This window comes from Poecilia reticulata, chromosome 5 (genome assembly GCF_904066995.2).
Source record: "Poecilia reticulata chromosome 5, P_reticulata-male-v2, whole genome shotgun sequence".
NCBI lineage: Eukaryota > Metazoa > Chordata > Actinopteri > Cyprinodontiformes > Poeciliidae > Poecilia > Poecilia reticulata.
The window spans coordinates 31,737,769-31,755,027 of record NC_088834.1 but is presented as its reverse complement, the minus strand read 5'-3'; the positions used below and the strand labels follow the sequence as shown (position 1 = coordinate 31,755,027).

General features: G+C 40.6%; 1 protein-coding gene across 1 annotated transcript; it reads left to right on the top strand.

The window, feature by feature from the left end:
• Nucleotides 1-5,680: 5,680 nt before the first annotated feature.
• LOC103465439 (Krueppel-like factor 15) lies at nt 5,681-16,102 on the top strand. The gene is made up of 3 exons (XM_008410258.3): nt 5,681-5,838; nt 8,456-9,537; nt 12,598-16,102. The coding sequence occupies exons 2-3, from the start codon at nt 8,498-8,500 to the stop codon at nt 12,764-12,766; spliced, it is 1,209 nt and encodes a 402-aa protein (XP_008408480.1). The 5' UTR covers nt 5,681-5,838; nt 8,456-8,497; the 3' UTR covers nt 12,767-16,102.
• The last annotated feature ends 1,157 nt before the right edge of the window (nt 16,103-17,259 follow it).

The following is a 17,259-nucleotide window of genomic DNA, read 5'->3' as shown; positions in this document are numbered from 1 at the left end:
TATGGCGACCAGGCAGTGAAGCTTTTGTCAGTCTAGTGGGGGGAAAAAAGGAACACTGAACTCTTCAATCTTTTTGCATGTTGTGGAAAAAGTGCGAAGCGATGATGTTGAATAAATGCTGGCAGTAGCAACATTGTGGTCTAAAGGAAAAGTATTAAACAATGTTGATAATGTTTTGGTTTCCCAGCTTCTAATAAAGGCAACCTACTTTTTATACAGATTACCTGCTTGTCTCATGACCTTCAGCTGTGTGTGAATGGCTACTGATGTGTGAGATGTTTGGTTAGTTAGAAAATTATGCACAAGGCTTATTTGTAACAAAAGGCAAAGACAATACAGTAAATCACTTAAAAGATTAAGCTGTGTCAAATTTAATAGCAGCAAATTATTGTTATAAGAATGTCAATGTAAATGCTGCTTTAACAGTCTTAACTTCATGTACCTAAAATTAAGTCCTTAAAATGTCTTGAATTTATTTTAAAAAGTTAGTTGGTCTTTAGTGTTTTTCCCAAGTCTAAATTTTGTCTTGACAAATTTGTTTAATCCCACATATCCTATGTATTATTATCATTTTATTTTTTTTGTTGTGGGACTTTTCTGCCCGTCAAAAGTTTGAGTCGTTCTACGGAAGCATATTACGGTTGAAGCTACTGCTAACTAGCTTTTAACATACCGGTGCTAGCTAGCTAGCTTTCATTATGTCTATCATTCCTAACTGGAGGTTTCTCACCAGTTGGCTGGTCAAAGTTCATCCGTTTCTGTGGAGATGTAGGTCTTAAATTTCATTCACAGTGGTCGTAAAAAATGTCTTAAATTTGAGTGAGTGAAACCTGCAGAAACCCTGCTAATAAGATGAAAGTGTAAGTAGTTGTGAAGAAGAATTAATAGAATTTTTCTAGTTTTTACAAGTCTGAAAATATCATTTTCAGATAAAGTATCCCCTTTGACGTTTTGCCATTTTTATTGATTTTACAAACCAATCAAGATCAACAAAATTTGACTTTTTTTTTTTTTTTTTTACAAAAAAGGTTCAACAAACCCTTAAATGTCAAAGTGAAAACCAATTTCCTCAAAATAATGAACATGTTTTTAACCTACAGCAAGTGCATTACCTTCAGCACAGTCTGTGTACATTATTTTGATATTTGAACATCTGGAGCTTTATGGAATATGAAGCTTTAGATCTGATCATTGACGGCCATTAATGAGTGTCTGCTAAGCCCTCGCTCCATTTACAGAACTTGCAGCTCAAGAGCACATGCTGCACTGCACAGCCATGTGTCAAATAAGTTTTTAAAATATTCTTCTGTGTGAGGAGTGATAGCGAGTGATACCCGCCGTGCACTGTTGCTAAGAAACCACACAGGAATCTACACTCCTTGTGTGCTGCATTATGCTGCAGTCTTCTCATCCATATGCTCTGCTTGGCTCGTAGGAATCAGCTTTCGCCAGAATCTCAGTCAATTCAAGAATAATTTACTAATTCATTTACAACACCTTTTCCCACTACCAGCAGTCTGAAGCCTGAGGTTGGCGCCACTTGAAGGGGTTTAGTTATTGTAACACTCATTCTAACAGTCAGCACGCTCTGGCAGTGTGAGCAAGGATGCTGAAATATGCCCAGTAAAGGATAGCTGTGCTCTTTGAATGGCAGTATTCTGAAAATCAGCAGGTCTTTTCAGGAGCTGTAAAAGGCCAAATATTTTCTGTTGACAACTGTGACTTCAGTTTTTACTGCTGTAAGAACATTATGTGAGCAAGTCTTTTAAGCAGCTCTTTGAAATGATCCGACCCATCAGCATGGTAGCCTGGACCTTCGTCTATTGAGAAACTATTGGAAGGCTGTGCTGACATTTGAAGCTTTATCCACTCGCTAAGACTTGACATATGCAATGCACCTGTTTAGCAGTATAAAGTTTGCCAGAAGTTGTCTGCGCTGTGAACAACCGTCCTCCACTGCCGAGAGAGATGTGCTAAGCTGAACAACATGGCTGTTGATGTTAATTCAATATTTACATGGGTGGTCAAAACAGCTTAGTTCACTTCCTCCATTGCCATTGCTAGAATTACAGGCAGACTTTACAATTGTAAAACGACAGCGTTTGCAACTTCTCCTACTGTTTGCTGATTGGTCTCGTAGAAATCCCACTAAAGGAATCTAGCTCAGTGGGAGAAATCCCAGACAGAGCTCTGAAGGGAGATGAGAATCAAGAAGAATTGCGTAGAAAGGTAATGACCAATCTATAAATGGTCTCACATGAGGAAACTGCTGCTGAGAACAGTGCTCCTAAAAAGTCAGATTGCAAATTAGCTTCAACAGACAATTTGTCTTCAACACTTTGCGGATTTATTAGGTTTTCCAGAAACCTAATAAGATGAAAAGAATGGGAACCATCTGATGATCTGGGTCACTTTGGCCCAAATGTTATGTTCAACATATCAGAGGGAATAGCAGCAAAAATTACCAACACATCAGATACTGACCCGTCACATTAATTTGATGTCTTTAAAGTATGTGAAGTGAGTTGATGGCAGTTGCAGCATACCACAAAGACGTATAAAAACAAATCTGAAAAAAAGTTCATTACACAAAATACAACAAACGTGTTACTGGTAAAGACTTTGGACATAGTTTGTTTTGGTACTAAACTTTAATTTTGCACTTTTCGTGGTTTGTAAAGTATCTTGAAATGATATTGTGAATTGGTCCTATATAAATAAGCTGAATAGAAATTTATTAAATGCTTATAATGTCATGTCTAAAAATGCCAACTTCTGTGTAATAATGAAAAAATATGTAAATACACAAATGGCAGGGCTTTAAAGTTCAAAGTAATTCGATTCTGATTAACTTTTTTCTGCTATATTCTTTAAAGCTCACTGAGTGATGCTGTGTTGGGAGGAAATTTCATAAAGCAGGAAATTGTGTTTTTTTTTTCTTTATTTTTTTGTCCAAAGACATGAATTGTGAGCACATCTAAATATGGTAAACATGAAGTGTTCAGAAACAGAGTTAAAGTAAATTTCAATCCACAAACAGCTTGTTTTCTGTTTAATGTTTTCCTCATTTCTAAGTTCTGTTTTCCTAGAACAGATTATTTGTTATAGTTTAGCCATGTGGTTAAACTATTAATTTGCTTTTGAAAGTGTGGCTGCTTTTGGCTCCACTGGACCACCAGAGGGCGCCTTTGCACAATCCTTTTAAAAACAATCTAAGTGTTACCTGGTAAAGACGTTTCAAAAAGGCTGTTTATTTTCATTGATTATTTGGGACTAATGCTGCAAAGAATAGAGGGAAAAAAGTTACTTTCTGAAGCTATTCTTGGTACACACGTTCACACCAGAAATATTCTTGAAGAACATTTGATTTGCCCTCGTTTTTTTCCAAAGACCTAAGAGTTAATTGACAGATTTGTGTATAGCTCTGATGAATATGTGTGAAAAGCATTAAAATAAGTTAGTTTGGGGTAGAGCAGGCGCTACAGTCCTCAACACAGATGTGATCCAAAACATGGTCAAATCAACACTAAAAAGTTCAGTTAGACACAAAGTCAACCTTCTTCCATAACCACTGAAATTTGCAGAGAGGAATACGCTGTTTATTATATTATCTTTACAAAGCTTTTTATTTCCACTGCACTGTTTAGGCAAACTGCAAACTGAAGAACTTCAAAAGATTAATAGATATGTTCAGCCAAAGAATATTGAGCATCAAGACATCTGAAGACTTGTGTGTAAATTAGTTCTTCTTTTCCCAACAAGTTCACATTATTTTCCTGGTGGCTGGAGGATGGAGGAGCAAAACCGAATGTTCTTTAGCAAAAAAGAATTCCTACCAGTTTTTTTTTTTGTTTTTGTTTTTTTTTCATTGCACTTTTCTCTCCTTAACAGTCCTGAGGTTAACTTTAAAATAAACTGTGTTAGACTAGATAACTGTGGCTGTGGTGTAAACCTCTTTGAGGGGTCAATATAACCAGAAATGTACTATAAATTCAGACCATATTTACATACAGATAATCTGCTTTTATGGATCAATACCTTGTTTTCCTGAAGGAATACTTTATTTCATTTTTTGTAGGGTGAAATATAGTCATAGTCCATATAAGTACTTTATATGTACTTTTGCAGAAGGGCTCAGTAACAGAAAGTACAGCCGTAAGCACTGAATCAATGTAGTCATAATAGTCATAACCAGGGTCGCAACTACATATTGTGTATATATATATATATATATATATATATATATATATATATATATATATATATATATATATATATATATATATATGTGTGTGTGTCCTCTCTTAAAGGGATATGTCTGAAATGGTAGTGTTGTGTTCCCAATGGTAGAGAATAGGGTGTAACATTACACATAGCCCGTGGAATATGGGCTATGTGTAACATTCATCAATAACGGTGTCCATAATTAGATGAGTGTATTGTTTCATTTCAACAGATCTGTTAAATAAAATTGCTGCATTCATGTTGCAGCTTCCCCAATGAATGTAACAAGAAAGTCCTCACTCTAAGCTTCCTGCCTGGATTGCCAAAGAAGCAAAAACAGTGAGATTTGCGATAGTTTGTAGATTAGATTTTTGTATCACTTTTCAGGAATGCTGAAAATGTCCTTTTTGTGTTTTAAGGCTGTTTTAGGAAGCTTTCAATCCAGGCCTTTTTAGTCTGTTAATCAGTGAAGTTCGTTTCCCTACAAAGTCTGGTTCATTTAGGGAGGTGTGAATCTGTAATCAAACTCTGATCCACCTACACACCTGGGTCTTGGTTCGGTTGAAGTGAACTCTGGTGTGGTTCGAGTGAACACCAAGCGAACTGGAGACCGCTACAAAAGCAGGAAGGAGGCTATAGCGCGGGGCATTCTGGGTAAATGCAATCAAAGCAAATGCTCGTCTAATGCTAGAGGGATAAACGGCTCGATGTCTTTTGCAAGACAAAAGAAAAATCCTACAACCAGTAAAATCTGACGGCATTCCATTTTTATGCTTACAATATTGTTATGAAGGAAGTTGCACTCAGTGTCTTCCTCAGAGGGTTTTGTGTCATTTCCTTCAGTGGTTGTTAGTGCAGTACCAACACAGGCGAGGGGGTAAACAAGTTTTTCAAAAGGTTTGGTTCGTTTGACACAGCACAGTGTGAAAGAGAACCACACCAGCTGAAAACGTAACACATGTTGCAATTTCGGTCGCCAAACAGTCTGCTGTACTATGAGGTGTGAAAACACCCTTAAGGAATCTCTGTTTGGTGAAGACTAATCTATCAATCCTGTTTAATCAGTATGAAGTGTGATGAGACAAAATGTTATGAGGTACAGACAGGAAAACAGAGGCCTCAAGGTGACAGTAATATTTATTTACAAAGAGAGAGTGAGCTACTCTGGTAGCCTATTTATTGGTTGCACTGGTCTCGGAGAACAGCCTGGAACATGGTTTCCGTTGACATTAGTATTGATATTTTTATTTATCTCATTAACGCCACAATAATGACAACTACAGTTTTTTACTTCGCTCATTATCTTTAGGTTTTTAGCCTGCTTTTGGATAACACATGGCAGTCAGACTTTATAGAACAGCAACCAATCAGAGCCTTCCTCTTAAGGCGAGCCTCCGTGGCGCTTGACCAATCACAGCCTCGGAACGGGACCCATGCCTCCGAGTTGTGCAGCGATGCGATCACGTGACGTGTGGAAGAGGAATGCCAACATGGACCCGTGGCAAGGACGGGATGTGAGCGTGTGGCGACAATAACACGACGGAGGCGAGCAGAAAACAGCGAGAAGACGGAGAGAGGTCGACGCATTGCCGAGCCTCCTCCCGGTAACACACGGTAGGCTGAGCTGGGGCGGCTGGGGGACTCCTGCTCGGCTCTCCCGGAGACTAGCAGGAGTATAAATAGAGCTGTGTGTTTTTCCCCCCCTTTTTGACCCAGCCGAACTTGAAACTCGTGGATTCCTCCGCTGTGTAACCACGCGGCTGGCTTCTCCTCGTCAGACAGTTGCATTCTGGTCGGTTTTCTCCCCAGCTTTCGACTCTGCCCCTCTGTTGTTGTTTTTACCGTAGCTGCGGTTGCTTTACCATATGCTCGTGGGCGCGTCGTTGCGGGCCGTGTTTCCCCTCCCTAACTCCAAGCAGGCCCTGCTGCAACATGTGCCCCGACGGTCTGACAGCAACGACAACCATTCCGACTCATAAGCAGCTTCCCACTGTAATCATAGCTGGTTATGCTGATCTGTACGGAGTGGGTTAAGGGTGGAGGAGCAGCGGGAGGGAAGGGGGTGCTTTCACCCAAAACAGTCTCCATTTTAGATGAGCTTATTGATCTGTTTGAAGCTCAACAAAATGTTACAGGTTCACCAACGAGCCATGTAACTAGAAGGTCCTGTAGGTGGCTCTTGTTCAAAGCTTCCTGTCTGGGTTCCCAACGAGGCAGAACGAACTTCCAAAATATCCTGCTGTCACTGTAGCCCACTTAGCTATGGTCAGTTTAGTTCATCACAAACTCATTCAGTCATGGTTGAAAGTAAGTACACCCTCTGAGTTTGGAGGAAAAACTGAACAGAGCAGTATAACACATTGTGCATGTTGACTGAACATAACCCAGGCACATCTGAAACAATCTGATTCAGCAGATGTTTGGGATGTAAACTTTGTGACCCTGTAAAAATCTGTTGGAGAGAATTGTACCACGATAAAGATGCAATAACCTAGTGGAATATGTCTGCACTGTCCGTACGGTACTGTATACTATCCTTACTTGTGTTTATATATACATATACACACACATAATACTTATATTTAATCTTTGTGGCAACCCACATACCTTGATGCGACTGCTCTGCCTGAATTCCCCCACTGTGGGACAATAATTGATTTCATTTGAGCTTCCAGTTGTTATTGTTTTTGCATCTATGAGCATCTTGACTTGGGAATTGTTGCCAAGGAAACAGTTCAGAATTCCCCAAATCTCTCAGATTATGAGGTGACCCTAAATATCATAAGCCCCATTTAACTGGGCCCAAAGTATTTTTGTTTCTGGTTTTATTTATTCCAATTCCAAAATGTTGTTTTCTATTGCTTAAGCCTAAGACTGTCAGAATAAGCAATAAATAAATTAATCACATTGATAATTTCCGTTTGCTTGCTTGTTTGTGTATAGTTTGCTTAAGCTTTAAAGAGATGCTTACCTTTATTTTGAAAACTGATACAAACATTTGACACAGCACAGAGTAATTAGTTTATTTTTTAACAAAACTCCCAACTGGCAGTCTTGCTACTCTATTTTTTGCTCCACCTGAACCCAATGATTAAAATGTTTTGAAGGGCTTGTTTTTTTTTAGATTCTATAAATCCATTTTCCTTTATAATTTCAGTTGTTTTGTTTATTTATTTTGGATATTAAAAATGTCTTCCTTTTCCACATTTAAATGTTCTTTGGACAAATGTAGGTTTATTGATCTTTGAGAGCACATACTTGCATTATTATGCCTATTACTATTATATTAGTTGAAAAGGGTCTCAAAACAACAATGCCATGGTTTATTGCAGCAATATCTTGTGCAACTGTTCAGTAATTTTATTTTATTTTTTATGAAATGTGTTGCTTTGGATTTATGTCAAATTTAAAGGACTTGGACACAGAAAAGAAAGGGAGGAAGGTTAAAAGGGAAAGGAAATGAGAGTAGAGGAGAGAAAGAAGCAGAGAGAATAGAAGAAGTCTGCCTCTACACCTGCAGAGAGAGAGAGAAAATGTATGCATATATAATAACAATTATAAAATCACTGAAAAGTTCAAGGTACAAGTTAACACAAGATGTGTTTAGTGGTGACTGCGCCCCAATGTAGAAATGATCTGAACAACATCTGAATATAAACAGTTTCCAGTAAAACTGTTTTTGTGACAGGCCTAATTAAACCATTCATGATTAGTGCCTGGACTAACTGTGAAGCTGAAAAATGAGATGGATTTCTTCTTTAGCTTTGTAGCAGACAACAGAGGGTTTTCAGTCAAACGTTGCTGGTATTTGGAACTGTTAATAATTTTATTAAAACCTCAGTTTCCTCTCAATCAGGCCGGGATCTGACTCCATCCACAACCAGGATTTTTCTGGCAAACAAAACCAAATGTAGTTTTTTATTTATTTAGTTTAAATTGGATGTTTTAATTAGGCTTTTTTTTTAGGACAGGACTCTCCTTTTTAGTTGGGACATATTGGAGAAATCTGGAGAGTCGTTGCACTAGAACACAATCGCTGTTCCAGAAGTTCCTGCGGCTCCCATAAAGTGTTGCTCTCATGTTTTTTGGAACAACCCAGACCGTTTCAGTATCCTCATCAGCTGTGAAGAAACGTCCCATTTCAGTAATGCTATTGTCTTGAATTTGAGTGAATGTTTGCTTTTGCAGCCACCAGAACACTGAAATTCTTCTGTGACTCGTTTCCCTGCAGGTTTCTGTGACTTCCTCCTCCGGGTGCTTTTTTTTATTCTCAATGGTGTCCCTCAGCAGCAGAACACTGACTGTGGAGTCTGAGCTGTTCAGGGACAGCAGCAGCAGCCTGTTTTCCTTCTCAGAGGAGGATGCAGTGTGCTTGCGCTCCTGCGACAGCCCCGGGGCCTTCCAGCAGGGGGCCCTGCACGGCTCCAGCCCTGAAGAAGAGGAGGAGGAGGACGAGAGCGAAGGCAGCAACCGGCTGGTTTATCGAAGTTCAACAGACGGGGGAGCGGATTATCAGGAGCCTCGAATGCCAGAGTTTTCTTTCCGCCCATCTTCGCCATTCTCTCCCACCCTGGAGGACATAGAGGAGTTTCTGAAGGAGAAGATGGAGCAGGTGAGGGCAGACATGAGGAGCAGCAGAGAGGAAGATTCTCCGTCGTCCTCCGTACCCTCTGCTTCATCAGAAGAGACTAAAAGTGAGCCATCAGTCGGTGCTTCCCTCTGTACTTCCTCCTCGGAGACCCCCGAGAAAGAGAAACACGACCCCGTCCAGGTTGACCCGTCTCCTCCTACTCACCCAAGCCCTCCTCCAGCCACGGTGACCCCTCCCGTGCTCCTCAGAGCTCCGGTGGTTCTCCAGCTGCAGCCGTTACCTCTGGCCCAGCCTCAGGCCCCCGCCGGCTCTCCTCCGTCGGCCCCAAGTGGCATCTGGCTCACTCACCTGGTCATGGGGCTCCAGGGCGCTACCGCTCCAAATCTCACCCTGGTGGCCCCCCAAGTGTCCTCCACACCCACCACCAGCTTGTTGCCACTCAGCAGCGATAAATCAGCAGACCAGAAGTATGTGAAGATCGCTCCTCTGCCCATCACTACAAGGACTCTGGAGATCACAGCGGTGGGGGGCGTCCCAGGGGCCGCCTTCCTGAAAACAGCGGCCCCCCGGGCAAACAGGGCGTCGCCCACCGAGAGGGTCCACAAGTGCTCCCACCCAGGCTGTGGGAAGATGTACACAAAGAGCAGCCATCTTAAGGCCCACTTCCGCCGTCACACGGGGGAGAAGCCGTACACCTGCAGCTGGCCAGACTGCGGCTGGAAGTACGTCAACCTCAGATAAGATTCCTTCAGTTTTAGCACAAAGTCTACCTGATTGTCGGAGGCCCATGCCCATCCCTGTTTAGATGTTACCATTGTTCTCTCCACAATAGCTCCAACTCAGTCAGCTTGGATGAAAACAGAACTTAAAACTCAGAACAGGAGTTTTAAGTCCTTTTCAAATGGATTTGGGTCTGGACTTTAACTGGACCATTTTAACACATTAATGTCTTTTAACACCAGTGCAGTGTGTCAGACAAACATTTTATTTATTTTTATTTCACCTTTATTTAACCAGATATGTTGACTGAGAACAAATTCTCATCTTCTACGGCGACCTGTTCAGAAAACATTAAAACATCATACAACAGAATAACATGCAGAGTCATAAACCCAAGAAAAAGATCAAAATTCAACATGTCGATGTGAACAAAAGTTTTAAATGAGAAGGAGTACCTGGAAGAAAAAGCAATCTGACATAGTTTACCCCTTCTCTCAAAAGTCAATTTGCATCAGCAACTAGCATCAATCAACCATCATAGAAATCCCTCTAAACAGGCAGTGCATACAGTATGTTAATACATAAAATAACAACAAAGAAGATGTATTATCTTTGCAATGATATAGCAATCTATGGATTCAGTATACCTTATTAGACCATGACAGTATTTTATATTTTATTATTTTCTTAATTTTGCTTTTAATTTCTTGGTATATAAATATACTTTGAAAAGCGACCAGTATGGAGTGTAGTTTTAATGGGGAAAAGTTCACATTGTATATTATTCTTTTGCAAGGCACTCTGAGATTTGTATTATTATTACTATTAAACCTTTATTTTACCAGGATTTAGAAAAAAAAACTAAATTGATTACACAGAAAATGACAAGCTATGAAAAAAAATAGGTGCATGCCATTGAATCGATCTTTTAGTTTGGTTGTCAAAACTCCAAACGAGATGAATTCAATCTGTTGCAGTTTATTGTGTTAAGTTCCAGGAAGAGGGAACAGAGTCAACATAAGCCTTCTTTTACCCAATGCTGAAATATTTACTGTTTGCAGAGGAAATATTTCAGCAATGTTAGCGAAAGAATCACGTTAACATCTGTCTGCAAATGAATGTCAATTAGACAGATTAGTGTAGCCATCTGCTGCCTATTTGAATCATTCTTACAGTCGCATAAGCTATCAGTTAGCTGCTAATTTGTCATTAAATTAGGCTAATTATGTTTAATTGATCCTAAATCAACGTTTCCATATTTTATGTTGAGTTTTCCTATTTTTCATTGGAAAACTTTATGGATAAAGTTATACTACTATTGTTACATTGTCAGTACTAAAGTTTCCATGGTTAGAGTTAAAAAACAAAGTTCAGCGTTCAATTTACAGCACAAGAAAGGTTTATATGCTTTAAACCAGAAAAATGAATAGAAATCAGGAAGCAAAACAACAGAAGCTGCAAACCATAATTAGGACCCAACATTTATGATCCTTTACTGTGTCCTCTACATCCGTCAGTCTCTGACTATTATATTGTGTGGATGTTAGGGGTTGTTTTTCAGTGCAGACCTGGGCATGTTGGTGGCTGTTTTAAATGTCTTTTATTACAGTAGAATGGCTGATTTCACATTTGAGAGCTCTTTGAAATTCTTACCAGACTCATAAGACAGACCAATTAACCTGACAGTCATGTTTTTGGACTGTGGGAGGAAACCGGAGTACCCGGAGAAAACCCACGCATGCATAGAGAGAACATGCAAACTCCATGCAGAAAGACCGGGGCCGGGAATCCAACCCAGAACCTTCTTGCTGCAAGGCAACAGCTCTACCAACTGCGCCACTGTGCAGCCCGAGTTAATGAAATCGAATCAGAAAAATTCTTGGTTCGACTGCTGGAGGGAGTGGTAATTTGTAAAAGCACACAGGCAAGAAAATAGTGTAAAATTAGCAAAATGTATTCAATGATATTCTCAATATATACAGACAAGTTGTTCAAATAGATGTTCCCTCCCTCCCCTTTATCCAAGGACTATTTAACCAGTTCAGCTCCTTAATGGAGGTGAGAGGAATGATGATAAAGGATCCAAATCAGTTTGGTCCAGTCCAGAGTGAAGATGAAAGTGTAGCTGTGGATTGAATTTCTTCTACCAAATTGGGAGGAGTTGACAGGATGTGACGTTTCTCTTGATTCGCTGTTTGGTTTAGCTCGCCAGTCTGGTCCACTTGGCAACAGACAATCAGAATTCTGGATCAGGATCTGGAACTGAAATAGGATCTGGAAACAGGAACCTGGGCCAGTTCCCACTTGTCAAATTGTGTGATCCGGTGAAGGGTTTAACCCATAATGATACATCTGCAGCAGCGTCTCCTACCTAGCCCGGTCAGCAGCAGCTGTCTATTAAGACTCTGACGTGTGGCTGGTCAAGTGACCTTAAAACCACGTGATAAAAGACACACTGAATGGTGTTTGTTCTTGTTTGGTTTATTTTTGTGCTTAAAAGAAATTAAGGAAAAGAGGATTTTATTTTAAAATAAATCTTTAAGTAAAAATAAATAAAAGTGAATCTAGCAAAAATGTTTAAAAAAAAATGATCCTGGTTACAATTATATTTTACAAAAAGTTTTATAAAGGATCCTTTCTTCAGTATTTACTGTTTGGTTATATTACTTGAATATGAGCATGTTAAAAGGCTGGGGTCTGGTTAGATAAGACCACAATTAACAGCATATGTGTAGGAAAACCACCCTGAACATATCACACCCACTGTGAAACATGGTGGTGGCAGGTTCATGCTGTTGGGAAGCTTTTTTTCCCCTCACAATCTGAGTTTTAGCATTTCTGCAAAAAAAAAAAACTGACTAAAAATTTGAAGTCTGTATAATTGCTAAAATGATGGAGAAAAAAACTTGCAGCTTGAATTGGAGCAAAAGATGATTCTACAAAGTATTGACTGAGGTGTTGAATACAAGTGCATGCCACACTTTGCCAAATGTCTGTAAACTCTACTGCTTTAAGTTGTGCAACATCTTCCTCACCCTGACCTCCTGCTCTCACACGCCCAGGTTCTCCCGATCGGACGAGCTGTCTCGCCACCGCCGCTCTCACTCGGGCATCAAACCATATGAGTGCACTCTGTGCGAGAAGAAGTTTGCCCGCAGCGACCATTTAAGCAAACACACGAAGGTCCACCGCAGCTCCCGGCCCAGCAGGGTGATCCGGACCACTGTGTGACCACTCTGGGTCTGTGCGAACCAGGTCCGGGGCTCAGGCTTCCCTCAGGACTTTTTGGTGCTTTCACAAGCAGAACTTTCCGAAGAATCCGGAGAGCTGGCTGTTGTTTCCCCCTCCCCAGCCCTTTCTGGTTTCCTTCCTTTCTCTTCCTCTCCGCCGTTCTCCTGTCAATCGTCGCATCTGAGGAGTTCACCTTATACAGAGCAATCAGCCACCTCAGGAAAAACTGAGCTGAGAGAAGACTTCCTGTCATTTACACGCACATCACAGGAAACAGTCTTCCAGAGGCCCCTCTTCCAGCCACTGCTTGCACTACTGCTCCTGGAGCCTGGAACTGCCAGCAGCTTTAGGAAGAGGGACACTAACCAATAATGGGAACATCTGGTGTTTTAAAATTTCTCGTCTTTACTTCTGGCAGTTGTCCCTCTTCCTTGAAGCCAAATTTCAGGGTTCAAATGCACAAGAAGCGTCTAACGTTTTCCTCTTCTATGTCCCGGTTGGTGTCATGTGATCCAGTCACAAGGGTTGGATGACTATGCTCCTTGTGGCAGCGCTCTGTCCTGGGTGCAAGTATGAACAGCAAAGCAGAAGACGCAGTTCAGAGCTGCCGTTGAATTTCAGAGACAATCGAATTGTACCAAACTCTGGGCTTTGCTCAAAATTATGTAAATCAGTGCAGAAATTTCCAAGTTAGTATTTTATGCAATCAACGCTGGCCTTTTGAAGCATTCACCCAATCATGAGCCACTTTATCTGGACTTGTATGCCCAATCTCTTGATCGCTGCCTTTTGTCATGATCACCAACTTGTCTTTATCCCATTGTTGTGTTGTTGTCCGATGACTGCTCGTATTTAACTGTGATTCCCAACAGGGAGGTTGCCAAGCCAGAAATCCCTGTTCTGGTCCCGCAGGAGAGTGAAAGCGACACTCTCGGTGCGTGACCGTCTATAAGCTCCTTGTTACCGGCAGATCAATGTGCAGCCGACTTCTGTGGCCTCGAGAACCGCTGGGTCCGGTGGTGCAACGGTGACATGAAACACTGCTCTTACTTTATTACAGTAGCACTTACTGTAACTATCATTATGTTGGATTTTAGCAGCAACAAAAGCTAGTAGTTTAAATAGATGAAAAAGCAGCTAACATCTGTCCAATCATGTGGATTAGCATTAGGCATGGGCCAGTTAAAGGTGTCAGGGTGTACCATGTATATCTGACCTAGGTCAGCCACAGGGTCTCCTCTCAGTGGGTCGTACCCAGAAAACCTTCAGAGGGAGACAACTTCGTCAGATGTTTAAACTACCACAACTGACTCTTTTCAGTGCAAAGGAGCATCAGCTAAACTATTTTCTATGATTTTAAAGTGCTTTGAGGGTGTTTTCACACCCAACAGTCCGATGGACTCGGTTTGATTTGGGGACCAAAACGGTAACATTTGTTCCATTTTGAGCTGCTGTGGTTCACTTTCACACTGCAATGTGTCAATTGAACCAAACCCTTTGAAAAACCTTTTTCTCCCCTCGCCTGTGGTGGCGCTGCACCAAGAATCACTGAAGGAAACAACAAGAAAACCTCCAAAGAAGACACTGAGCACAACTTCCTTTTTCATGAAATGCAAACAAAAATGGAGTGGCATCAGATTTTAGCAGCAATGTCTACCAAAAGGACAAAACTGCTAGCGGTAGACTCACAGGTTTTTTTCTAGTTGTATATACCCAGAATGCCCTGCGCTGTAGACCGCTTCTTGCTTTCGGAGCTGTCTCTGGTCCACTTGGCATTCACATATGAATTTAAACCATGTCAGAGTTCACTTTAATCGAACAGAGACGTAGGTTTGTAGCCGAACGAGAGTTTGCATCAGAGTTTGATTACATATTCACACCTACCCAAACAAACCGGACTTTCTAGGCAAATGGACTGGAGTTTGAGTAAAGCAGACTGAACAGGGCCGGTGGGCATGCACCCTTCATGAAAAGCCAGGTAAAGTGTTGGGGTGACTGGAGTTTTCTCTGAACATTTAGAACGTACACACAAAGCAGTGCTGCCCTTCCCCCACCTGTTGCTGTACATATCCAGTCAGCTGGCTTATTGAAGGCAACTCTTTTTTTCATACTGATCAAAAACACAAATGTAAATGTCCTGGAAAACAAAAAGAGAAAGAGATCAGACTTGGTGTGAAACCTGAAGCAGCATTGTTCATTACTGTTGTCAAGGTGTATTCACCACAGCTGGGATGCTGCTTGAAATAAATGGGTTTTTTTTTAAAGATATTTGTGTTACTACCATGAAATATGGTGTTTATTTATAGTTACCATGAGTCTCATACTGGCCCATGCCTCATTAGAATACTATAATGTGTACGCAATACAAAGGACAAGATAACACATGTACAGTTTGTTGCCTTGATATAATGTTTTTTTTTTGTCAATTCAAAGAGGATTTTCAATCAGTGCATTAAGCTATTTAGTCGTGTTCCTTGAGAACTGTTTGGTCTATTTTGTAAAGCTTGATTGTAGCGTGATCAGTGTGTGGAATGTAGGACAGTTCATAGTTTGGGATTATGACTCCTACTCTGCCCATTCACAAACCAATAAGCTAAAACTGCTGGTTTTTAAGTGCACTTGTGTTTGAAGAAATGAGCCGCCATCGGCTCTTCCTGGAAATGTATCAGAACCATCAAATGCGAAACCAAAACAAAGCCACATGCTTTTACAGAAGGTTAAAACATTTGTTCTTGGATCTCAACACTTTGGTGCTTTTCGACCTACCAGTGCTTCACAATAACCCTCTGCACACATGAAAGTGGGAAATTTTTACACACCTGGCTAGTGGAACCAGCACTTACTACTAGAAACTAGCTAGATTAGTCAAGCATAAGCTCAGCAGACATCAGTGCTTTTGGATCGGGCTCAGACGTACAGCCCTTGTTCATGTAGCAGCGCCTTAACACGGCAGCCATTGTCACCTCTGTCTCCCATAGCATTTAGCATACTCTCCAGGTTTCATAGTGCAAACAGAAGCTGGCGGTGGAACAGACAGACGGGGCAGGCGTGCTGATCCGTCTGAACTGGAGCTGTCTTTGTGTCTGAGCCTCCCCAGGCTGCTTCTGCTGACCTACATCCAGACCTGCGCCCTAATCATCATCATCAGATTCTCTTTTTACCCCGCTCACGCCTGTGTATCTGTATGTGTTTGTAAGATTTATACATTTATAGATGTATACACACACTCGCATATATGCATACTCGGATACACATGTTTTTCTTTAGTTTTCTTTTTTTTAATATTAAATATGCTATTTTCCTATTTGCAAAAATAAAAATTAAATTTAAAAATGACCAATGGTGTATTGTGTAATCTGTATGTATGTGTATATTCACACACATTACAACAATACAAAACACATCAGCAAGGCTAGTCTGAATTGGTCTAAAAAAAATTAAATGGAGCATTGGAGTGGCCTAGCCGAAGTCTGGATGTAAATACAATTCAGATAATGTGATAAAACCTTACCATGCCACTCACACTTGAAAACTGTCTGATGTGACTTCAGTAAAATGTGTCTGCAAAGGACAGTGCAGGACTTTCCTCAGCAGTGGCCCTGAAGACTCTGCCATTTATCGCAAATTCTTGACGCAACAACTAGATCATTAGCACTAGAAGTGGTAGGTTGCACGTACACCAGCTAATCATATCATATACTTCAATTAAAAATAAAAAAGATAAAGCCAAAAGCAGAAACATAATCCTGATGTGTTGATTCCTGCATCACTTTGTGCTTACAAATTCTGTGTTCAATGCTTATTTTACACACTGAATGTTAAATAATTTAAAAGCTATCTACCATTTTATTTCCACTTTACAGTCATGCTTATCCAGTACAATAAAAATATTTAAAAGATCAATTTCTAATTAACTGCGATGGACTGGTGACCTGTCCAGGGTGACCCCACCTCTCGCCCATTGACAGCTGGAGACAGACACCAGCACCCCTCCCAAACCCAATAGGAAAAGAAAGGAAGGAAGGAATTTCTTAACAATCTCAACAACAATCTTTAAAATGATGTCTTACTAATTCACTAAGATTCCCTCTTTACAACATCAACTAACCACACAGTATGGTTCAGCTTTTTGCTGTTGTATTTTTTTTGTCACCTGCTCTCCATGATATCAGAAACAGCCGCAAACTGGTTTTCCTGCTGAGCTGCAGCATGGATTACAGCAGAGTGGGTGCCACGGTAACCACATCAAGACCCCTCCAGTGAGCCTGTGGTTTAAGACATATATATATATATATATATATATATATATATATATATATATATATATATATATATATATATATATATATATATATATATATATATATTAATTCCCTTATCACCCTCCACGCGTGGTCTCTCTTTCTCTCTCTCTCTTTCATCCTCTGAGCTCGGGTCCTCTACCAGAGGCCTGGGAGCTTGAGGGTTCTGCAGTATCTTGGCTGTGTCTTAGA

What these genes read in the sequence shown, in the direction of transcription:
- LOC103465439 (XM_008410258.3), top strand. Translation starts at nt 8,498, where the DNA reads ATGGTGTCCCTCAGCAGCAGAACACTGACTGTGGAGTCTGAGCTGTTC. An exon ending in TGGCCAGACTGCGGCTGGAA is followed by an intron (nt 9,538 to 12,597) that starts GTACGTCAACCT and finishes TCACACGCCCAG; the next exon opens with GTTCTCCCGATCGGACGAGC.